We start from the raw sequence: 25,762 nt of genomic DNA on the forward strand, positions 1-25,762 counted from the left end.
TCGTTTGTATTATAACTGTGCTTTAAATTACTGTGCAATAATTAATCGCATCAATAGCCTTTAATCGATGAGAACTACTTTAGTCATATATTAAAAATTTATTTTTTTGTTACCGTAATTACACGTGAAAAGAGAAACAAAGTAAAGATAAAATAAACAATAGACCGTGCTGGATTTGAAACAAATGTACATCAGCAATATCCAGGGGCTGCAGAATCGGTGCAATATTTTTTACCGCATTAAATGAGAGTTTCAAGCTTATTTCAATAACAAAAAAAAAATGCAAATTCAATGCGAATTTAAGAGATAACCGGCGTTAATCACGCGCGCGCGCGCTAAGTCGTTCTTAGCTCAGCTATGTTTATGAATTGCGGACAAACAGCTTTAATCCGAGCAAGGACCTTCGATAAGCAGCTTTCTCGAAATATCTTTTTGCTACCCTCTCGTTTACGTACGCACGTAACCGACGACGCGGCTGTTTGCAGTCGCTCGGCGAATCGATATCGCCGTACCGGTCTATGCGTGCACGCGATCGACACGGAGCGTATATTACCGACTGCACGCGATTCGATAATAAATTATCATCGCATTGAGCGCCGTCGAAATAATTCCCACGTGGCGACGATCTCGATTCACCGCTGGCGATAATTCGGACAACTCTCGAAGAGAGCGACGGCCGCAGCAGTGGCGGCTTTTCGCGGAGGCAGGGTCCGACGATACGCGGTTCGCTCTCTCGTGATTTCGCCGCAATTTCTAAAGCCGACCGGACATCGTGCCGGTATTTATGCGGATCGTATATGCGATTAGGTTTAATCCTCGCGTGCGGTGAAAGTGTTCGTGCCGCGTCGCCGGGCCCCGGTGCGGCGTGACGCGGTACAGTGCGATCGTGCGCGCAGGTAGCGTAATATAAAATTTCGTTAGTGGCAATAAAAAGGAACGTTTACGTTACCACCTGAATTGGGTCGTTGTTTCGGAATAATGCCCTATGCAAAAGTCCATAAAAGTCGTGTCTACGCGGTCGAATGACGGCGCACAATTGATACGCGGAATATTCGGCCGATGAATTCGGTGAATTCGCGCGCTACCTTTTACGACTTGACAAGTCTGAAAAGCTATCACGGTAATCATCCCTTGCGACGTAAATATCCGTTTCAAAATTATATCGCATAAAGGGAGAAGTAGTCGCGAGCGAAACTCTTTTCAACCGTGCCGCTATAGCTTCCGCTATGTAACTTCTGAAGAATTAAAATTTCAACTGCGTACAAAAGAGAGGCAGGTGCTTTCCATTAAACCTCACGATGCATTAGATCAAATTTCATAGTATATTACACGTATATATTACAAGAAAAATTTGTTGTAAAAATGTTTTCAATGAAAATATAAAAAATAAGTAATTTTCTCTTAGCCGTGTTTTTCTTTAATAAATTTGTCATTTACATAAATATTTGATAAGCAGTCACGATTTCTATATACTGTTAAATTAGCATATTGATTTGTATCAGATGTCTTATAAATATGTTAACTTTTCATTATTAAAATATGTATTAATCGCAATCTTTCATAATACATGTTTCAATATTTAACTTTGAAAGAAATTGATTAGAAAGAATAGTATTTGATATTCGTCGTGCGCACAAAGTTAATTCATTATTTAAATTACGACATATAGATATGAACGAGAGGAAACCAGTTAATCTAGTAACAGAGAATGCGGCGGATATCGCATAAATCAGAAAGCGTTAAAGAAGTTCGGGATGATACATAATGCGGAGACAAAACTTTATCTCGGAAAACTTCTCCGTCATCTCGGAAGCCAAACGTCGATGCTTCATGTCTTCAATTAGTGCAGCAAGATGGTACAACTTCACGAAAGTTTGCGCGAATATAATACAAACTGCAAGATAAAGCCCTGTGCGATGATAAAACTAATGCACGGCGGGAACATTTGCGACATAGTGCATGTTTGTCGTTATTTAACTGTCGGCATTGCATGCTGCAATGCAGAAAAGTCGAATTCAGGAAGACTAATTAAATAATTTCCTTAAACTTTTTATTGAAAAGACAATAAAGACATCGTATTGCATATCACATTCTGTGTGTTAGTACCATTCTCTAGATATAAACAAATTTGTAAAGATATAGATTTTATTATATTTATATAATAAAAAAAAGTTTGGATTAACTTATTAAAATTTAAACTAGCTTATATTAAATAAATTAAAAAATATATAGTTTTATGTATAGAATGTACGTATTATTAGAGAATTTTCGAAGTATTTGTAACAAAAAATTAAACAATTAAAAAAAATTGAAGCACTAAAATAAAATTAATATTATATTATAAATATTACAGCTTCATTTTCTTAACATTAATTCTCCATACGAGATTTTCCGCATTCGCTTAATCTTCCATCTTTTCTTGAAATAAAATGGCATGATAAAACCGATCTAAAAAACTGGTATACAATAATGCCAATTCTTCAAAAAAATATTATTTTTGATTCATATTATTTTAAATAGAGGTGAATAAGACCGATAAATTTCTTGAAGAATTTTAATTCAATATCTTCTCAAAGAAAAATTAAAAAGTTATACTGCGGGATTTTTAATATCTTAGCAATTAATGCATCAGAATTTTTGTATACATATATGAGTTATATATAATTATTTAAATTTAATTAAAGGATCATCGCTCTGATGTGCATTAAAACTTTATTATTATTTTCGTTTAAATCCTCCATATGCCGAGATATCAACAAGATATTATACTGTGCTTGCTCGCATAACCTGCCCATTTTTAACGAGAAAACTTTTTATATACATCCCACGCTACGAAAGTGCATGTACACCAACGTAACGCTAAAGTAACTTCTGAACAAAGTTAACTCCGGAGATATCATAATCACAAAGCACGCAATACTTATCGCCCGAATGTATCGGACGATATCGAGATACCTCAGGGCATTCTCCAACACGGACGGTCAAGTACAGGAATTCTCTTTTCTTGTGCAGAAGAAACTTAAAACTAAAAGGATCACAAAGTTAAGATAACGTCAATTCTAAGCTGGCGTTATTAAAGAACGTCGACACTAAAAAAAAAGGGAGGGGGGAAATTTCTGTATCGAGATACGTATAATGGGAAAAAGCGAAATAACAAGAAGGAAAGGGACAAAGAGCTGAACAAATTGGAAGAGAAATGGAAAGAAAAGGGAAACGAAAAGCGAGAAAAAGATGTTAAAAAAGCATGTATATGAAAAGTCCGTATCTAAGTGCCCGGGATCGCTGAAGAGTCCGGCGAAAATAGCGCGACGGCGGAGGGCGGTGTGGGAAAGGACTGAAAAGGACCCGGTCAGGGACCCTGGGATGCGCGTGCACTGATATCTTGTTTAATTAAGCGAACTCCAAAGCGCGCGCGGCGTCTTGTCGTGGTAAGAAGCCGACCCATTGTGAGGCTTCAAAGCCTGCTGCGGCCGTTACTCGCCACCGGAGAGTGGAGAGATCACTTCGTCTCCCTCTTCTACATTTCGCCTCTCCTTTCCTCTACCTCCTACCTCCTCATTCCTGCTTCGTGGTCCTTCGACTTCGCGCTAACAAACACCGTGGGTACTCGCGTTGTGTACGTGTTATATACTTTTTTACGTATACCGTGTCAACTCGGAGATCGCATGCGAGGGAGAGGAAGATAGAGAAAGAGACAGACAAGGGAAGCGCAGACACGTACCTGTGTGGGTACGTGCGAACGAAACGAGACGGAGGACCAGAAATAAAACACGAAAAAAGCATCGAGGAGAAGAGAGGCGACGTGTTCCGTCCTAATTACGTGCCACCACTGGGCTGCATGCTCTTGCCGTGGCTGCTGCGGCAATGGCACTGCAGGGGCCAGCAGGGCGCCAGCTAGGGTCCGCGCGCAGTTAAACCCAAGGCGCGGACACTAACGATTCGAAGAGATTCGAATCCACGGGTGTTCCATGGAGAAGGACGAGGAAGGGAAACGTCGATCAGAAATATAACGATTTCCAGCAGATGAACGGAGAAAGATACATATCTGTTTGTGCGTGTCACGTCATATATCGGTTGCTACCTTTGTCGTTATTTATTTTATCGCTGTTGCCTCAACGTAAAAATCGAAAATGTTGACACGATAGAAACAACATTGGATACCAATTTTTTATCTTCTTATGTACTTAATACAGTTCGAGTATTATTCGTTTAACTTAAATACGTAAATTACGTGAACTTTTTATAAATTTAATTAAAATACATAAATACTTAAACTGATGAAATTAAATCAAGTTGCAAAATTCAGTCAAATCAACAATTTTCTTCTTAGTGTGCTTACTTTAAATTCTATTTAAATTTAATTCATTTTATACAGAGTGTTTTCTGTAACTAGATTTAAATGGCGTAATTTTATTAACGTAGTAATGTAGTTTGTGGAAAAAAAAACAATTTATCATGTAAATGTAGTTTTTTAATTAAATCATTTTAAGATCGACCTACTCTACATTTTAATCTGACGTATCCTATATTTTTTTATCTAAAAATATAAAAATAAAATAAAGTTTTCACTTGCTCATTAACTTATCATTACATAACAGAAATTTGGTGTAATTTAAGGGGACCTATAACGTCTTATTTTTATGATTTACATAGTGGAATATATTTGCTTCGCTTGAAATATCTTCGTGGCTAATCCAAGACTAATTAGCGCAGACATAAAGGTTGATGCCTATGAACCGTCTAGGTAGGTTGAGACAATCAATTGCACTTCAGAAAAAAATCCCGTCGTACTCACATTACGTGAATGGAATTGCGTGTGCATTCTGTGTGACTTCAACGGATCGTTGACTTTCGTCCGTATAATGCACTAGTGAAGAATCTTGACGAGCGTTTGAAAATGTTACGAGACTCATTCAGAAGCAAACAGAGAGAGAGAGAGAGAGAGATCCTCCAGACGTTTCCTGTAATTATTATTTCGCGGTCGCTTCATGGATATATTCATTAATTGAAACGACCGGCGGTTTTTGTCTCGTTGCGCGCGTCGGTGCTCAGTGAAAATTGCAAAAGCTGACATTGAGGCTTTCGTCGACACGAGAACCCCCCACGGCATGGAAAGCGAAGGTGGAATGAAGAGTCGGTTTTTGTACGCGCGAGGGTGATGTTCGAAAGGGTGGCGAACGAGCAAAAGTTCAAGGATGGCGACACGAGAGGGTGTCGCGCTACATCGATCGCACCTGAAACATCCACCTTTCGCGGTCTGCTCGTCTACCTTTTCTTTTCCACGTAGTCCCCTCAGGCCTCTGTCTCCATTTTCTCGCTCTCGCTCATCGAGCATCGGTCCTCCTCGGCGCGTTATAGGTATCAGGATCCTCTTTTAACACACCCTTCGTACCCTACGATCGCAAAGCACACGTGCACCCTTCACACGTGTACTGCGACATGCGTTTACGTAAGCGCGTGTTCCGCGCCGATGCTTCCTTTACACGCGTCTTCACATTAGAACCCGACGACATCCAATTGTCCCGGGAATTACTGAATGAATAAGTTACACGGCAACTTTAACGCCGGCTAAAAAGCCCCATCAAGTTTAATTAATTTCTCGTGAAGTCAGTTTCTTGTTGATCCTGCTTGAAGGGGTCCTTCGTAATGGGTTCTTTTCTCGGACTAGTATTACTTTAGCTTTCACGGTAATTACAATGTACATCGTATGCTACATACTACGAGCAATGTTTAATTATATAAAAATTTATCAAAAAATGTGCAGTACAGTTCCGGAAATAATCGTAGTGTGTGTGTGTGTGTGCTACGTAGAAATAAAAAATATAATAATTTTAACAGTTTTTTATTTAAATACCGCAAATAAAAAATTGACGTTAAAATGTGAGATAAAAATATTCACAATTTTGAAGTCGATGATTCGTGACAAACTTAGATAGAATTCAGATGCGGAAAGTTAATGCCAGATTAATATTAAAATGTGAACTAATTGTGAACTAATAAGCTAAATAATTAAGCACATTGCAAAAAAGAGGGTTGATGCAACAGGGCTGTCAAACTGTTCAGTAATTGATATTTAATTCTGAATGGCGAATCGCTAAACTGGTCGCTTGTGTCAGATAGAAAGCGAGGTGATCGGCGTGAGGAGATGAAGAAACCATAACGTGGCACGGGGAAGTGAATTAGACGATGTAACCGAGGTGCCCCGGGTCGCACACTACTGCGGCCAATGAATATGAAACAGTCATTAGCGCGCCAATCCGGAATCACTTAGGTGCGCGCAGAGTACCAGACCAGAGAGGAGAGAGAGAGAGAGAGAGAGAGAGAGAGAGAGAGAGAGAGAGAGAGAGAGAGAGAAAGAGAGGGGAGGGGAGGAAGAGGAAGAGAAGCAGTGGAGGCTGGTGCATTGAAATGCATTGCCTGCAGGCTGTCGACGAGCACCGCCGGGCCGTGTGGAATAGGCGCTCGCGGCATCTATACCAGGAATACGATCGCCCTCGAAATGGGAACGCGTGTGCGAGCCTGACGCTCCCATGCCCCGGCGATAAGATCGACGCGGCGTCCGCGCGTTTGTCGGCTTTATTGGCCGGTTGCGGGCCACCGATAAAGCAAGATTGCATTACGACCATAAAGTCGCGCATCTCGCTGGCATATCCGCGTAAAGCTCTATCGTCCGCAATGGCGACGCGCTCCCCTGGGCGGTTGGATGCCAGGACGAAGCGCTGGTCCATGATGGGCGGATGGCGAAGCGCGGCTGCCGACTACAACGGCACGTACCTGCCGGTTAAACAATTTCGCTTTACGATCGAAAAACGTCGCCTTGGGGGGAAGAGCGATCGATTCCTGAAACGAGGGACGTGCCCCTAGCCAGGCGTGTCGCGCGCGCGCTGGCAGACGAAATAAATCGGGGGAGTGTGGATCGTGAAACTTGTCGATGGCACTAATCTGCCAAAGAGACACGGAAATGAAAAATTTTAACGACATAGCAATTATATATGAAATATCTTCTCGAGGAAAAAACTAAGGGTTTGTAACCAGGCACGTTGTGCAATGAGCTCTAAACAGTTTTATTTTTATCGGTATGATTATTAATATTTATCCAGTTAATTAAAATAATTGATACGACAGAGAATATGTAATAATAATAAATAAACATAAAATGTGAATAAAAGTAAAAGATTTGTGTGATTCTTTAAAAGATCAATAAAATGGACCATTTGGTCTTTTAACATAGAGAATTAAAACAAATAATAACTTTTAATCGAGTTAATTGTTTTGCTAGAAAAAGTTCGATTTCAAAATCGATAAATTTTCTATTATTCTTTTTCTATTTTTCCATAAAAGTCTATCCCCTGTTCAGAAAAGTTGTATTGACATAGGGAGATTATAAAAAAATAAAACGAAATATTTATCGTCATCATCTATTTGCCGACATGAAGTTATTCGAGAGATAGAATGCAAATTTTGACTTCACATTTAACTCAAAGTTCAATTCTTCTTCGGGCTATTTTCCGAGCTGTTACTCTTTTCAGTCGTACGCAAGAAAATTCAAACTCTCCCATTGCTCTGCCTCGGATTTTCAAATTTCCTGAGGATTTGCTTATGGAAACGCGTAGGCCGCAGGTCGATCGTGCCCCGTTCGCTCTTTCCGACCCTCTTTTATCCCGAGGCTAATTCAAACGGGGGTGGTGCCTCGAGATGCATTACCGGTTAACCCTGGGCTGTCGTAGATCTACTTAACTGCGCCCGTAAGTTTTTCGAACTACCTCGGTACCCCGACAACGGGGCATTGCAATGTGCCCGCTGTGTAAAGCGGTTCGACTTTCGGTCGATGCGAACTTCCTATACGTACGCAGCTATTGGATCGTTCCGAGAGCAAAAACGGCCGGCTATATCGCTCTAAGTATCGCATTCGCAAAAAAGTTCCGATCGAAAATCCGAACGCTGCGAGAAAATCGGCTTAATTACGCGCTTGTCGTCTTTTCGTATCTACGTAATTAAGAGGATTCGAGAGGAAGAAAGAGAAAGATAGAGAGAGAACTAACTTTTCGTTTCAACGAAAGCGATTTGATCCTCACTTTGCATTTTCTCTCTTTTACCGGACACTTTATATTCGTGGAAAATCAGCCTTAACGAGATTCCAACCGGCTGATATAATTCTCGTCGTAGCGTAGCACCGTTTGGGTGCTGTATAACCAGCGGCGTAGCAAGTGTCGGCAGACGCGATATCCCCGGTACCGCGGCGACGATGTAAATGATGCCGTAATGCACTCAGCCAAGAGAGACACGGTTGACGATACCGTTAGCAAGTAATACGCGCTATCCCAGGTAAAGTAGCCCTTACCGAGGGAACAAGGGCTGACAGGAAAAAGGGACCAGGTCGAAATGGGGACTGAATTATTGTTGTTAAAACGTTAGGAAGGCTCAAGGGAGGTAAGGATATTTTTTTATCTTAATGATCTACACAGTTCCACGCTCGAAACGTAATGGTGTGCTTCGCCGCTCGCTAACGCGAATATATTTATCTCGCTTCGCGATTACGATTGTAACGAGCGAGGCTCTAAAACTTCTCTCGTCACATTCGCGGGAGAATGTGGTTGACGAAACAAAGAGAAAATAACAGAATCAGCGCGAGCCTCCCGACGATCGACTTTTAAGAGGATTCATTCGAGGGAACGAAGCCGCAAGCATGTTGCGCCACGTGACGCGACTTTTCGAGCCATCGCCGTAAGCGATGATGCACGCCCGAAATTAAATTAGGATGTCTGGCTGCCGCCGCCGCCGCCATCGTACGAACCGGTGAAAGTGGATTGGCTCACTGGAGAGGCGAGCATAGGGATATATTTCTCGTGCGTGGTGGAGTCTGCTAAGTTTATCGACATACCTCGTATTACGGCCGATGTATTTCGATTACCTTAGTTGTGATGTACTCTTTATTACGAGAAAATAAATACGTGCATCGTTGAATAAAAGCGTACGTCTTTTTTAATAAAATTTAGAAAACATATAACTATTTAGTTATACAGAAAAAAGGATTTGATAATAGCTACCAAATATTGAATAAAATAATGCCAATTAAATATTTGATCAATATAATCAGAACTAATAAAGATAAAAAATACAAAATGAACCCGCACAATATTATTGATACCATTAGAATGTATGTTATTATGTGACAATATTAGAAATATCATTAATATTGATAACGCAAGTCTAAGAATTGCTTACATATCTCTCGTTTTTAAAACTGGAACAAAAATCGTTAAAATCGTAATAGAAATGTTTAGAATCAATATATTATTTTTGTGAAACACTTACGTATAACTTATATATTTCTATTATGAATATGCTAAACCTTGTTTTACATCTATATATTAATATTATTTTTACTGTCACTTCTTTTTCTCTCTAGTAAATATAATTAATTTATTATTGATATTAATTTGTAAATATGTACTAATATATTTTTTTCGTTTCTTTAATATATTTTATTAATAAACTTTAAACGAGTGATTTCCTTTTTGAGATATCTTGTTTAATCCTATCTCTATTTGAACGAGGCCACTGTCGCAAAGGAAATACCTTCTTGATGCAATAGCTAAGGTCACGAGGTTAACAGCTGACTGTATTTCACGACCTTAACATTAGCATATAAAGCGAGGCGATTCATCTTATTTACGTTTGGGAGCCTTCTTTCGTCGAATGTTTACAGGCCCCATAGCGAATAATTATCCTGTTTAAAGATCTACTTTCTTTGATCGTCGCTGTTATTCTTAAAGAGAGTTTCCGAAGCGTGTATTAAGCGTAAATCCACTTAATATTGCATTCAGTACGATAACTTTAAGAACACGGACGTTGTACGTTAGGGATGATAAAAAAATATTTTTATTTTTATTTAGTAGTATTAAATTTTAATTTAATTTTAAAGGCTTTGCATATAATAGATTTTTATTAGATGTATTTATATTTATTCTAATGGAAAGTGAATGTCATGTTCGTCTAGTCAAATAAAAAAATTGTGTCTTACATAGCTAGTAATGTAACTTTCATTTCTCTTTCTTTCTCTCTTAGTAACAATTTAATCTATTCGTCTTTTAATTGTATCTTAGTATTTATTTGATATACATCATATAAAGATATACACTATAAGTATTGAAAATCTATGCATATAATTCACATTATATGTTATTACAAATTTTCAGTTAGGAGATAAAATAAGATTATTAGATCCAATTTTTTAATCTGAGAAAAGACAATACCATTTGCTTATTTTTTTCATATAGTATTATTATACAGCAGTTACAAAAGTGATTATGAAAATGTAGCCAATAATTAATAATGAGTTAAAAAAATTTAATCAATACCAGTCACTCACTAGATATTGAATCAGACCGACATTTTTACATTTTACATTCATTTTTCCTCCGATAGTTATGAGTAACATATATGTATATATGTATATATGTGTCATAATGTTTTTCAATCCAATTATTCTGTATATCAGGTTTTCATAAAAAAAAATTAAAAAAATAAAAACGCGTTCTCTTCCTGAAAATGGATTGTGAAGTAGCTATAAGTCTCTCAATTCGCTCTAAACCACTTTAAATTTACATATCTTTGCCGGCAGCCTTTGTACATCGCGTGCTTACTCATCGAGAGCACGCTATCCATTATAATAAAAAGCGCATCGCTTGTCTTTCTTCTTTTGGCGAGAAACGCGCGGCGAAATCTCACGATAATATTCAACATCCACGAAAAAGCGTTCAAGGAAGAGATTTCGAGTGGCACTTTACAGACTCGCGATGTATCTCGAGCGTATTTTCGTTAATGCACCCGTTCCCCCGTGATAATGGCTCGCAAGCGCATTTCAACGGCATGATTTTCAGCGCTTCGGACACGATGACATCGCGACTGGTTAACAGCGAGAGCGCGGAAATGCGCGAATCGGTGACTGTGATATTACACACACACACACACACACATAGTGCTTACAGTGTGCACCGGGCGGTTCAGCACGGGCGAAGTATCGCCGCGCGGATAGGATAAATCCTAGGAGTACTCGACGTGAACTCTTCAAGTGTTGAGAAAAAGAAAAGCACGGTCAGTACTTCAGTAGCTCGCAACGATCGCGTCTCTTGTGCACATCGCAAGTGCTCGTTACAGAATAAGAGAACAACGCATCGAGAGATATAAATGTAGTTTCGCTTGGATAGTCGTTTTTTTGCTTTTGTAAACGTTATTTATACGTTTATGTGCTTATCGCGGCATTGGAAACGCAACGATTAAAGAAAATACAGAAAGTATACGTTGTTATCGCCCCTCGTTACTTTGTTCCTTTTTAGAATATCACCCGACCTGAGTGGAATGTAGTAACTTACGTGTTAAGCTTGAAGCGCAATCTCCTGGAACGTGACCAGACTACCAGGTTAGATTTATGTTCACGTCAATCACGAAACGCATATTAATTCTTGCCAGATTCAACATTGGATTTCCCTCCGACGAGCATCACGACTGAGTCTCTAATAACGGTTTCGGAAAGTTTTGACGTAGTCTCTAGTAAAGACCTTTCTTTTTTACGCTGTTAAAAAGTGTTATTTCTAATACTTTCATAAACGTTTCCTGCGAAAGTGGAATCGAGGTTGCGCTTCAATTGTGTGCTGTATTTACGACACCCTTCAAAATTTTATGACACAATCCCCAATATCAAACGCGATAAAATATCTTAGATCCTTAATCCTGAGAGAATATTCCTCCGCTCAGATACCCGAATGAGAGAGACAATTCGACATTATGGCACTTTATAATAAAGTAAGCGATGCTCAATTACAACACTTTAAAAAGATGGCTCTTTCTGTAGCTCATTTCTTTCTTAACTAGATAGGATCGAATTTTCAACGACCCTGATTGAGAGTAGATTGAAAATTTGCGCTGGGACCGAGAGAACGAACAGGCGCGCAACGAGTACGTGTTCAAAGTATCCGGACGTCATTGGTCGCCGGAACGACCTATCAACCCCTCGACAACTGCAACGGCGCGGCGCGAGCTCTCGGCGTTGCAGTTGCGGTCACGCGAATCGCTCGGCGAGCGAACGAGCGAGCGCGCGCATTCGCGGTGAGTACGCCATTAGATTCCCATCTGGGCGCGCACTACTACCACTACTGACAGCAGTCAGGCCGAAACAAGACGAATGACGCGGTGCGGTCGGTCGCGTCGCGTCGCGTCGACGTTGCAATCGCGACGGGACGGAGGCACGTAGGATGCCGCGGGTCGGCGCACGGGAGAAGCGATTCGTACGGCCGCTGACAGGCCGCGATATTCCATCTGGCGGAATCGCATCCTCGGAGAACTCGTCGGACGTGGGCTCGCTGACCCATCATAGTCGCGGCTAGCGATCGTTGCTGGTAGCGTGGTAGCGATACTCGCCCGAGAGCGATGGATTCTCCTTCTCTCTCCCTTCCTCCTCTGACGCTCTCATCATATCAGCCGTTGCGGCCAGTGGAACCACCAGACACCGCGGTGGTCCACGTCGAGAGGAAGAGGAAGAGGAAGAGGAAGAGGAAGAGAAAGAGGGAGAGAGAATAGAGGCCGAAGAAGAGAGAGCCGCGGCAAGAGAGATGATCAAAGCCCCGTCCGCATGTCAAATGGAGAGTCCGACCTCTCCGTTGCAGCGATGGCTGACCAACTCAGATGATCCCCGCTACCGCTGAGTAACCTCGTTTCCTGGCGAATCTCACTCGGTCTCTCTCATTTCCCCTGCTCTCGTTCCCTCTCTTTCTCCTTCGCCATCTCCGTCACCTCTGAAATCGCTGCGGCGGCGTGGAAACCGCAGTCTCGCTGCGGCTGCGACGACCCCCGTGTACGACCGTGTATCGGCCTCGCTTCGTGCCCGCCGGCATAATTCAATTTTCGTCACGGTGGATGCCGCCGGTTCGTCTCGCCGCTGCTCGTCGTTCCTTCGTCTTCGAGCATCGAGTGCATCGACTAAGTCCTGCGGCCTAGCCCGGCCGCGAGGAGGAACGACGCGACGTGACTCCGTGGGCATCGTTGCTCCTTGAGAGCGAGCGGCTCAGGGGACACCGAGGACTCTTAAGAGCAAATTTCATTCCAAGTACTATCGACGTTCTCGGCTTTTTCAGAGGCGAGTTTCGCTGCCGTGCGCGCGCGTTGCATACATTCATCTGCGCGACATACCTGTTGTACTCGACCGCGGATGAAAGAGAGCGACGACGGTACTCTTGAACTCCGTAACGTGAATCAAGACGCGTCGATCTATGCAAAGTCAATTTTTAGTTTTAAAATCGCCGCGTGTATAAAGTCATATCGGGATCTCATTGCCCGATCTGCGTATGTTTTACTGACTCGCACCAGAAATATTTGGAGAATACAAAGATAAATGTTTGACAGAGTATAACAGTAAAAATGTTTTGATTACAAAAATAAGAAAGTGTTAAACCCCCTTTATTCAATGTTAAAAAAATCGAAAAAATCTGAAGAAGAGCCAACAAAATATTCAACGTGTAAAATTTTTTAATATTAGCTATAAGCAAACCTATTAAGCGTATTGAATATTTATGTTACAGCTACATGTAAATTAATGATTTTTTATAAATTTATGTATGCGAATGTGTATATGTTTGTAAATGTATATATGAATTAATAAAAATTTCAACATTTTTAATTCTCGTTGAAATTTTTTCAGATTTATATCTATTTTTATTTCGTATTCGTATAATTTTGTATTTACTTTGATTAAGGTTTAAGAATAAATTATATTATATTATTAAAGCTTGTTAATCTAAAATAATTTATGATGAATTAAAGAAGTACGAAAAGTTTCACATGTTAAATGTTCTTTTGTATTTATAACACTTAGGGCCGGTTGTTCCAACTTCTTGAATAAACTTACCTATTAGCATGTGTCTATCTTCATTTCTTTTCTTAAATAAATAAAGACAAACATATATTTATCTGATAGGTAAGTTTACCAAGAAGTTGGAACAACCGACTCCTTGGTTAAGAAAATGGCAGAGCACAAAAATCTTTCTAGAAATGCAAAGTCGCGGAAAGTTGATAGAAAACTGGTTAATACAATTTCTCAAAATTTAATTTCGAAATTGCTTATGCATTCCGTTTGTTATAATTGAAAGAATTGCGATAAAAAATAAAAAAAAAACCGGACAAGAAATCTAATTAAATTTCGCTATTATTTGTTTCGGCAACTTTCGTGTTTGCATAATAAACAGAAGCGTTTTCATACGATATCGTGAAAACTTCGCGAATTTCTCGCCACGTTTCTCTTCTGCTCGCGCACACGGCCGAAGAAGATAAAATCCATTTCCTCCCTGGTTCATGTATCCATACGGGTTCGCAGCGTCGCTGAAAAATACGCCGTTCACTTTATCGCCGAGCGTAACGCAAACACATTTTTCCGAATTGCATACGCATAAATTTACCTGCGCGGGTCAACGAGTTAACGTTCTCTGTTCGAAGATGCATTTACGCTCTAAATTCGGATACTGCCACGGTAGTGGACACATACACAAACGCACACACACACATGTATATATTTTAAACTAAGCGTGGGAATCTCATTGCTGGCACTTGCAGGCTCGCCGGTCGCCCGCATTATGCACGGGTGCAAGCGCGTGCACACACATTGATGCGGCCTGTGCACGCGGACAGAATACGCATACAGAGATCAAGAGCAACTCAACCTCGGCTTGTTTGCCGTTAATACACGAAAGCTACGCTACCGTGTGCCTCCGGGAAATGTTCATTTACAGGAAACTTTTCATCCGCGCGATACCCGCCGCTGGTTTATAATTTTAAGCTTTGTTTACCTTCGAGATTTATTTACAGAAATCACGCGTCCCAGGAAACGCGTTCGTATACGCGCGTGCGGGATATTACATACCGAAATTTATCGAAATTTTGGAAAAAACCGATATAAAAAAAAAGCTATGCGACAATTGTGTTTTATCGACGTACCTCAAAGCCGTAATTTCGACTATTTGCAACTGCCAATGTAAAATATTCAGTTATGACCTTTTTTTGTTAAAATTTCCAGTTTTGATCCAAACGGAAAGCAGGTAATGCTAATAATAATAATAACTGTTCTACAAAAGCCGAAATTAATACGAATATAATTGCTCCGCGACATTTTGTCCGCCGTTGCATTTAAATCGAAATTGCATCCATGTGCGAATTGAAACGTAAAATATTCATTTCCGTTGTTCTACGTTTCCGCTATCGAGATGGCTCTTTCGCACGCGAGTTTCGGATTCGATAATGGTGGCTATCATTCAATTACTTTAACCGTGTCGCGGTACAGCAAGCTGCACTAAAAGTAAGACCTAAGCCGGCATAAATGATCGCCAGGCTAAAATTTCATTAGGAGCAATATCAACCGCAGTCTCCGACCTTATTTCGCGAGATCTTCGAATATATATATATATATATATATATATATATATAGCGGGCGACTAATCTACGGATAAAATTAGATGCACCCGCGACGGCGAGCCACATGGGACGCGAAGTCGTCGACGTAGGTTAACAAATTGGCGACACATGGGAAATCTTAGGTGTCTTTACTTCTTCAGTAGCACTTACGGATGCATGGAGCTTCTCTTTCTTTTCGTGTCGGAAATGTATAGAATTTTCCACGTAGCGCGTCACATTATTTCCATTCTCTAGATTTGCAATCAATTCAAAATTAAAAGCTCATATGCCAACAATATATACAGCGCGTAGTTGCTATTATAATATCTTAATGTAGAAATGAAAAATTAATACGCGTAGCGTGGGCGTAATTATTTTGTCACCTATATGAGTTGCGAAATAGAAACGTACTATTAAATATAATATTGAAGTAACGTATGTAGTAATTGACGTCATGCGACACTAATCATTTGAATTATTCACAACAACTTGTAAAATAGATCCTTTGTGGTGAATTCTAACAATCGTAGTTTGTTATAATAGTTCTAAATAAGAAAACCGTTGCAACACATTCATAAAAAAAACCCATTCTTCCCTAATTGAATGACTGTTCACAGAAATGTATACGATTGATTTTCGTCAATATTTTTAATTGCGATTTGTAGTATCGCATTGTTATCGGGATAGACGAATGGATCGTCGGGGAAGAGAAAGCGAAAGAGTCGCTACTAACGGGAACACGATAAATCGATAATTGTTACACATGCAGAATCACGCGTGCCGCAAAATTATTAACGGAAACTTTTTTTTAATTGGATACATTTTTGTGGAAAACATTTCATTGAGCAAAACACGAGAGTGCGCCGCAAAAATTATTCAAATTAATGTGGAAAATAATTGCAATCGAACTTCATTTCAAGTACGTTCGTTCAATTTTTTACTTATGCATTATTTCGACCGGATGGATACTTTGTAGTGTTTTGCGCCACGCTATCTCCAATGTAATTTATAAATTAGTAATATGTTGAATAAAGTTGTAAAATTTTTTAAATATTTCGATTCATATTGGAATCGTTTTATATATAAATTATCCTTAATACATTACATATATTTTTTTAACTGTTAGAAACATTAAAAATTTAATTAAAAAACTTGAGAATAAATTTAAAATCTCGACAGTGAGCATTATATTAAACAGCGTACAGACGTTTCCGATTCAAATAAGCTATTTCATTTAGAGTTACGTAATAAGTTTACAATTTAATAGCGAAAAAACGAATTGCCATTAGCACGCACATTAAAGCTGAGCTCGTGTTTGGCTCTTGAACGGCACAATAACGCGATGAAAAACGAACGATATCACGTCGGATGACTTTTCAAAGTAACGATAGATGTTCAGCATACAAAAAAATCTGTGCATACTAGATGGACGGGAATTCCTTCAAGTTCATTCGTGTTGTCAGCAGCTCGCTGCTTACTGGATGTGCTTAATAAAAGCACGAGCGGTAGCAATGGCGATGGAAATTACCTTGCACACGCGCGAGGTTTCATATTTAGTCGTCGGAATCTCTCACGCAGGAGCTTCACACACACGATAACGTCGTGCGGTCACGCAATTACGTGACATTGATTTACGCGAACGCGTTTACGACTGCGGATCCGCGAAGCGGGATTAAATGATGTCGCGCGCGAGTTTTGCCTCGAGAAGTTATCCTCACGCGACGAAAACCTAATCTTTTGAGACGGTACGCGCACGATAATCGAGCCAAATGCAACGGTGAATTATTTCAGCTGCCGTACTTCTGACGTGACAAAAAACATTAATAAAATAAACCAACAGTACTGAAAAACTTCGAGAGTCATGGCATTCTGTGCATTATTCCGATCCTGTTTGTGAACGCAATATTTTATAACTTCGGATTAACATGAAATTCAATTTAGCATGAATCGATCGGCCCGACAAGATACCGTCATTATCTTTTCAGACATAATTTTTAATATTACATGAGTACTTACTCTTTGTGGAACGCCCATCCTTGCGCGACCATGCCTGGGAGATGCTTGTGCTTGTTGGCCTTGTTTCTCTTTTTTGTGCGTCTTCAATCCTCGCAGTAGCCTCGAAAACGTTGTCTTCTTCTTGCTCGTGTTTTGTCCTTGCTCTGCAACAACAGTGAACGGTATATGGAACAAATTATTAAAGTAGATATTTAAAGCAATAATGGAATATTTTATGGATTTAATACATAATAAAATACTTGCTGGTAGAAACAAATATTTTCTCGATTATCACGCACAATAATTATTCATCGATTTGTATTTATTTATTTATTTATTTCAGCCTTTCGTTTGATTTCGCGTATATTAAAATGAAAAATTATCCTTTTGCAATTTAAATCAACCGATTTTACCATTCGTTTAAAAACTATATTGTTCGATCAAAATTTTAGACTGTAACTGCTCAAGAGTGGACAATCGCACGTGCACAAATGAAAATTTATATTCGATTATTTTCATTCCAATTCTTGAACAAACAGAATCGACGATTTTACATTTAGCGCAGTAGTAAAGATGAAAATGATTTAGTTGGATATCAGAGTCTTATATTTATCAGAATAAAGTTTTTAATTACTTCCGATGTTTGCGAATATTTTTATTTTATGGATTATTCTGCACAAATTACAAAAAGCGTATACAATCAAAAGCTTGAGTTAAAATTAATTGGAAAGAAGCAGCTTGTTTCGCCCCAATTCAAAGTAACAAAATTATTATAAGGAAGCGATTACTTATGCAAGTGATTCTTTCGTTCTACTCTGACAGATTTGGAAATCTGTCGATTTTATAATTCTGGCTTCACATTACTTGAAAGCGCATTTTCTTTTTGCGATCAGTTGTTCTGTCAGTATAAATTCTTCACAATCAGAAAGGCCAAAAGACGAATGCTCTGGTTTCTAAATTGAACGTATAGTAAGTCCTTTTATAAAGAAAATTTCCGTCCTTTAAATAGACGTGCATGTCGTTTATATTGATAAGATGTGATGAGTTAAATTGATATAGACAAACTTGTATAAATACGCTTACACGTTGAATTTTTTAAAACGGTTGTCGCAACTTAATTAGCCGCTATTATTGGTTAATAGATTAAATCGAACAAAAGCGAGCTTTAGTTGTCATTTAATGACCGATGCGTGAAGACCTTTTCGAAATTATTAATTTGAGTAGACACGCCACGAACTAGTACCAATCGCGCAAATAATCGAATAAATCTGGGTTGCCCACACGTCGCTATTCATTAACGGATAATTCAGGTATGCCATTAGTTATCCGGTCGCTCCCTTACAATACCGATATATTGTATTAGTGTCAACACATCCGTTTATTAGCACTGCCATTGCGTCGCTTAATTAGTAACCTTTACGACGCGAGAGGTAGCTGAAACGAATTATCGAGCTTTCAACCGAACAGTCATCATCATCAAAATGTCCCTAGGCTTTCGAAAATTAACTATTACACATTATAAACAGAATAGGTACTAACTGATACTTTGACTATTTTCGCTGCGTTTCATTCGACATTGTAAATGTAGATAAAAACATTTTAATGACATCTATTAAATTATCTAATTTAATCTAATTTTAATTATCTGTATTAGAAGAAACCGTACACATATACGAACACACTAAAATGAATTTAGTAATAAAACTACTGACGAGTGAAATAATGTCAATTAAATATTCAATTAGTATGAGTATAACCAAAAATAAATTTTACTTTACTATTCAAATTATATAATAAATATTATTAAACGGTTGATTATATTAATGTTTGATAATAATTATTAAATATTTAAAAAATTAAAATTATTCTCGGGTTATCATTAACCGCAAAATATATAATTATTTCATTTAATAATTATTTCTAAACTTTCTCTTTAATGTAAAAATAAATCTTGATAAAATCATCTATTTTATTTTATAATGTTGTATTTCGTTTATATAAAACGGGAAGAAATTTCGACTAAAGAGGTTTCGACCTCAATAACGATCGCTTCAAATCATTATTCTAATTGTTACATATAAGTCTTCTGATTTTGTGCTATCCTTTCTTTTTTTTATTCTCTTCCACTAAAAAAACATTTAATAAATTTTTGTCTGTGTTATTCGAGCAACTTTCGCATTTAAATTAAAGGTAAACGGCAAGCGCATATTTGTGAAAACATTTCGCAGGGAAACCAATAAAAGGCATTAATGTCGTTGAGACCGTTACTGAGCACCTAGTTATGTCGTGGCACGCGTAATTACAACAGTATCGTTAGCCGTGCAACGTCCCGATAGCGATAATATTACAAAATGGAGTTAATGCGCGGGCGGCAAACTGAATTTTCCCCAGGCCAGGCGACAAAGTGTTTACTGGATGGTTACTATTGGTTACGACATCCGAGTCGACATAACCAGCGATATCGTGATTTAATCAAGGACCATCGTAAAGCAATAATTAATGCCGCGCTGTATCGATTTCGGGCGAAGCGACGCGTTAGGACAGTGTAACGTGTTAATTAGGAGGTCGCGGCGGGGGTAGGAGAAACGCTATTATGCATGCACGTATTTACGTAGAAAATTATTCGCGCGAGCAGGGAAACGAATTAACGTTGCCGCGCAATTATTATGGCCCGGCGTTTTGCAACGAGCGCGCGTCCGCTGTTTCCGCAATAACGGCACCACATCGCACGAAAACTGCTCTGTACAATGACAAACGTTAGACGAGACTTTAACTTCTTTAAATTGGCCTTCGCACCTGCCGCTAGACTTGTTAATTCAGACATTTTCGAGCGGTTGCGCACTGTACTTATTGTATTTACGCTTCCGCGGTTTAATCATAATACCTGGCTGCAATATATTCACATGGAAATTTGGTAATACGTGAAAATACGTGTGTGCAATATTTATACAATACTCGTGTACGTTATAAGTGACGTAATATATATAAATTGTTGCAATCCTCGAATATGGGAAATATTCGAGGATTGCAACAATTTATATATATTACGTCACTTATAACGTATCGAGAAATCAATCGCTCTCAAAAAAATTGATTCGCTCTTTTACGGCCGCAGTTATTCGCTGTAATTAAGACCGGGTATAAAGATCTTCCATTGTACTCTAATGCATCTTAGGCGGATTAACGAATCGCCACGCGGTAGCGTCCGGACGACCCGTACACCTGACAAAGGATCTCCAAAAGAGCTGCAGGAAATACCGGGGGCTAATTTCCGAAATCGAACCAGCTGCAACGATCGCGCACCCCATTCTCTCACCCGCGCCGCGAGAAAGCGGGCGGGCACATCCATGAATTCCCCGGAAGCCACTATTATTCTAGAGAGGTCGTAGTATTTTACTCGCCGGCAGGGCCAGGGTGGTGGCGGCGCGCGGGAACGGACGAGCGATATGGGCAAAGAATACAAGAGACTCGCGGGACCACGGGAGTTGGAATGTCGTCCCGTAATATCGGAAATATATCGCCCGGGCTGTAACCACAAGTCATGTTCAATCGAATGAATCGTATGGAATAAAAATAAACCTGCCTACACCGTGAAGACGGCGAAGGTCCAATACCCTCTTCGGCGGCGGCGCGGCGGTGGTGGTGGCGGCTGTGGCGCGGGTTACGCGCGGGTGAACGAGGCGGACGCGGCGGAGGAAGAAATTCGAGGAAGAGGAAGACACTGAGGAGAGAGAGAAGACCCGCCGCTTCTCGGAGGGTATGCGGCGGCCCAAGGGCTGGGAGGAGGGAACGAACGTGAGACGGGGGAGGAAACTCGAGGGGGATCGAACAAATGTTCCGGCGGCACATGCATCAAATCCTGAAGTTGCGTGAGAGATGGAGTCCCTGCTTGCTCAGCGGCGAGCCGCGATAAAACGGCCGAGCCGAGTTCACCCTCTTCATCGTCGTTGTCGTTGTCGCCGACGCCCGTTCCGACTCGAAACGAAGCGCGCGCATGTGAAAAAGAGGAACTTGTACAAAAGGTGCCTAATATACCTTGTCCCTTGATAAGATCCCCATGATCTTGAATTAAATGTCATCGGACCGACGGAGATATTCTACTATTGCTTGCGTCCTCATAAAATTTCGCGAAACGTCGCGATAATCGCTCGCAACGTCTCCTGTTTAAGTGATCAATGTCGATCGATGTTCGCGCACATCCATCTTGCCGATACGAGTATTCTCACCGCGAAGGAAGTCCGGCGGCGAGGGTGTAACAGCTGACGGGAAATTGAGACGAGAAGGAAACGGGAAGGAGATCCCAGAAAGGGAAGATAATACGAAGTTCCCACTGCTCGACGAAATTTTTGTTGCGAACGTTGTCGTCACTCTTACAGGGCATCTTCAATTATCGCGGCACGCTCTGTAATTAAAATTTTTTGTCGTATAGGAATACCTTGAATTATTTAAAATTAGGGAAAAACAAATATTGAAATAATAAATGTTTAGACTTTCTTTATCTTTATAATAGAGTTTATACAATGTGCCTGTCTTTCTAATAATATTTATATTATCAATTAATTTTTAATTTATTAAGAATTTTCAAGAATTATAGCATAACTTATAATATACTTTTAAAATAGTTTGTTTAATTACAAATGTTGCATAAAATGTCTTTAAAAAATAAATCAGATTGTACGAATAAGGGTGCACAAGCAATTTTATTCAAAGTAGAACTTTTACTCGGCAATAATCAAAGAATTAATAACTTAATTAACTTTTCAAAAATAAATTCTTTCAGAAAAACGTCTTGTTTTAATAATATACTGTTTAGAATAATATAATCTAATAATTAATTTACAAACGTTAGTTAACTCTCTTTTAACTTAATCTTACATATCTGTATACTTCAGAAACTTAAGAATAAAAAAAAAACTTAATATCTTGAACCAAGGCTGTGCGATGTCATTTAAATTAAAATTCTTCCGTTTTTATATACTGAGGTTTTCCGGCAATGATTAACCGTGATTGTGACAACATCCCGGAAATTGCTTTGCAACACCTTCGCGCATAGGACATAAACACCGTACGCCGTTCTGGCGGCGATGCTGAGAGATAAAGAGAAACGAGAAAGACGGTACGATGCGGAAGTGAGAGCAAAGTGAGGCACGAGGAGAATAGCTGCACCGAAAGACAAATACGGCGCCAGACTCGGTTACGTTACAGCCGGCTGCATCCGCGCGCGACACTCTCTACGCCTGCCTTGGCTCTCGCCCTCTTATTCCTCTTCCGTTTTATAGAGGCCGCCGATCCTCCATCTCTGTCCTCCCGACACGTACTCTAGATTGTAAGTACGTACACCTCGAGCGTACGCGAAGGTGGACACGAAAAATTATCCAATCCCCGAGATTCTGCCCTGGAAATGCCTTTCGTCTTGTCTTCGCGCACCGGTAGCGCGAACATTCTCTCGAGCGTGGATTTAAACGGTAACGCGATAATTTCTGTGTCCTTTTCTTAAGTGTAATTTGTTTCTTTGCTCGTTTTAATAATACGTTTGAACGATATTGTACAAGCTTACTAAGAAAAATACACACGATATATCGTTTGATCAAAATTTTTAATACCGATGCAAATCAAATTAAATCGTTGAAAGGTAACTTTTAACAACATAATTATATAATTGTTAGATTAAATAATAATATATGAATAATAACAGTTTTTTATATTTTTTGTAAAAAAAATAATGTAATCTTTTCTCCCTTTAAGAAATTTCTGAGAATTTTGAGTTATCATAATTTTATTAGGCGAAAAATAAATTAATAAATGCAATAAACAGGAAGTGCTATTCGCTGGTTGCTTTTGACCCGTTTCAACTAGCTTTTCGTTGCTCGATAATAAAAGTTCAGGTAGGGCGCACGTGTAACTGAAACTCCGCGGTCTAATAATTAGTTCTTCGCGAGGGGTGGTGGAAATAGTGCGGACGGCTGCCGACAAATTCAATTGGTTCCTCGGTGAGGGTATCCCTTGATTATAACTGGACCACTGGGGAAAAAGAAGCGGGCAATGATATTTGCCCGGTTTTCGACTCCCGGCACGTTTCCCCGTAAATTACGGAGGAGAGTTTCGTGCGCCCTTTTCCGCGGCGGGGTGTTCTCGATTTTCCGCATTGTACCTCAACGCGAGAAGAATTTCACGTACCGGCGGAAACGCGTTATTAAAGTCTGCGATTTTCTACCCCATCTTCCCTCATACTCTTCCTCGCTCCCTGGCCCTTTCTCGCTCTCACTGTCTGGTATGCGTCCGGGCAAAACTTCCTCGCTGCTCCTTCGTTGAATTGTTTTAAAGCAACGTGAAGGAGAAAAAGCCGATGCGCGTGAGTGAAGAGGAGAGCAAAGGAGAGAGGCAACACAAGAAGAGGGGAGGGAGTGGGAAAAAACTTTTCACGGAGAGGGGGAAAAGTTAACATTCTTCTCTCCGGCCCGATCGCGTAAAAAGAAGATGTCGGGGTCAAGAAGCGTCTTACGTATTCTGCAAGCTCAGGTTTACACGCTCGAGTTATGACCAGAAAAATCGGAAGTTCGCGGCCAGAAAGTAGCTGCCGAGTGCCTCGCGTGTGACGCGCATAATAAAGTCGCGAAGATGCAACTTGGGGAAACGTTTGTTGGTACCCGGAAGTGAAATGTCGAGGAAGAAGTGTCACCAGCGTGCCAAATTTGATTTTCAGAGAGAGAGAGAGGGAGAGAAAGAGAGACGGAGTCGGCAATCCGGCTAGAGCATACTTACATAGTGGAAAGACAATGTTCCTGGGCCCTCGGGGGGACAGTCGTAAAACCTCGCAAACACGAACTACTTTGGAGTAGCGGGATTCTATAAGACGTACGTGACGCTGCCAGACATCTTGTAAATGGTCCTTCCGCGGTGATCTTGACGATGACTTAAATTTCGTCAGACAACGATTAGCGAGAAGAATTTATAATTGCCAGTATATTCGCCGATTCCTTGCCGTTTAACATTCTCTTCAAGCATGAACTTGCGCGTGAAAAACGCAATTATAAAATTGTATCAATATTTATTTTTCGAGATATAATTATCGGACACTTTTATAAATTTTTTAAATTCCATTTTTAACATCGCATACATTACGTTTCTCACATCATCAAATCTCTTCTCCTAATCTTAGGAAAGAAAATATACCGAGAATATTGCATTTGCGAGGGTCACTGGTAGTTCTGTTTTCTCGGGTAAATTTTCGTCAGCTCGACATGGACTACCTTCTCGCCTATAACGCCTGCGGACCCCCGAAGTAGAGGGAGGACAAGTCCGTTATTATGAAAATCCTTAGCGGGCGAAAGCCGGGTTATAAGCATGAATAAAATAAGCGGTATTAAAATCCACTTTCTTCTCCCGCTCTCCCTTCTGCACCTGTCCCATCCAACGCCTGCCTTGTTCCCGCCTGCGCCCCACGTAGGAGTTCGGCTTCACGGGCGGAGTAATGGCATTCCTCTTCTCCTTTCTCTTCCTCCTCCTCAACAATTTACTTCGTTTCGAAGCGCTTCTCTATCTAAGCCCGCGGCTGTTCTCCCGGTCTCCGCCACGTCGGTTACCCGATAAACGCGACTCATCGCGCGAGATCTACGATAGCCGAAAGAAGCAATTGGCCGATTATCGCTGATCGTACTTGGAATTACTTGGACATCGAAACGAACGAATAAAACCTTTCAGGGATTAATACTAATAATTCATGAAAGTGCTTAAAGAAAAAAGTATAACAAAAAGACTGAAAAAAATTTTTGCACACATTAAACGTACGTACAATATTTAGAGGTAAGAAATATTTTTTACCGTAAATATTGTCTAGTTACCTACTCGATGGTACATAGCTATTAAGTTCTAGTGCGTTACAAATAGGATCTGCATCACCATTTGACGAATATCATCGGCTTCATAGTCTTGTCAGCGTGCGATTTATTTGCGCGAATGCCGATGTCGAAATAAATTATTCGACACCTACCTCCATCCCGGGAGAATCGGGCAGACCGGTTTTAGAGGTAGTTCTATGGTAATGACGGAAGTACATGAATATTGAAGGAGTAATCTTCGCGGTTTACGGCGTGTCCTTTTCGCGGTGCAGCCTCTCCACGGCCCGTGTCGGCGGAGTTGGGTCAATATCGGTTTAAAGTTCGCTATTTTTTTTACACCGTCAAATAAATGGACCGACCGAGATAAATGACGAGAGTATGCCAATATTATCGGGCGATCCATTTTTCATTCGAACGATATTGTTCGCATCGGAACGTGGTGGCCGGCCTCCGAGAAGTGAATAATTAATTATACGGTTATAATTAGTAAA

The 25,762-nt window shown here is 40.1% G+C and overlaps 1 protein-coding gene across 1 annotated transcript in view; it reads right to left on the reverse strand.

Annotated features, from left to right (window-relative positions):
* LOC105834137 overlaps positions 1-25,762 on the reverse strand; it is a 70,624-nt gene that overhangs the window by 30,608 nt on the left and 14,254 nt on the right. Inside the window, exon 3 of the mRNA XM_036289089.1 lies at positions 17,455-17,597. Within this exon, the coding sequence (XP_036144982.1) occupies positions 17,455-17,597 (143 nt within the window). The remainder of the gene's footprint in view (positions 1-17,454; positions 17,598-25,762) is intronic.

Source organism: Monomorium pharaonis, chromosome 6 (genome assembly GCF_013373865.1).
Source record: "Monomorium pharaonis isolate MP-MQ-018 chromosome 6, ASM1337386v2, whole genome shotgun sequence".
NCBI classification, from domain to species: domain Eukaryota; kingdom Metazoa; phylum Arthropoda; class Insecta; order Hymenoptera; family Formicidae; genus Monomorium; species Monomorium pharaonis.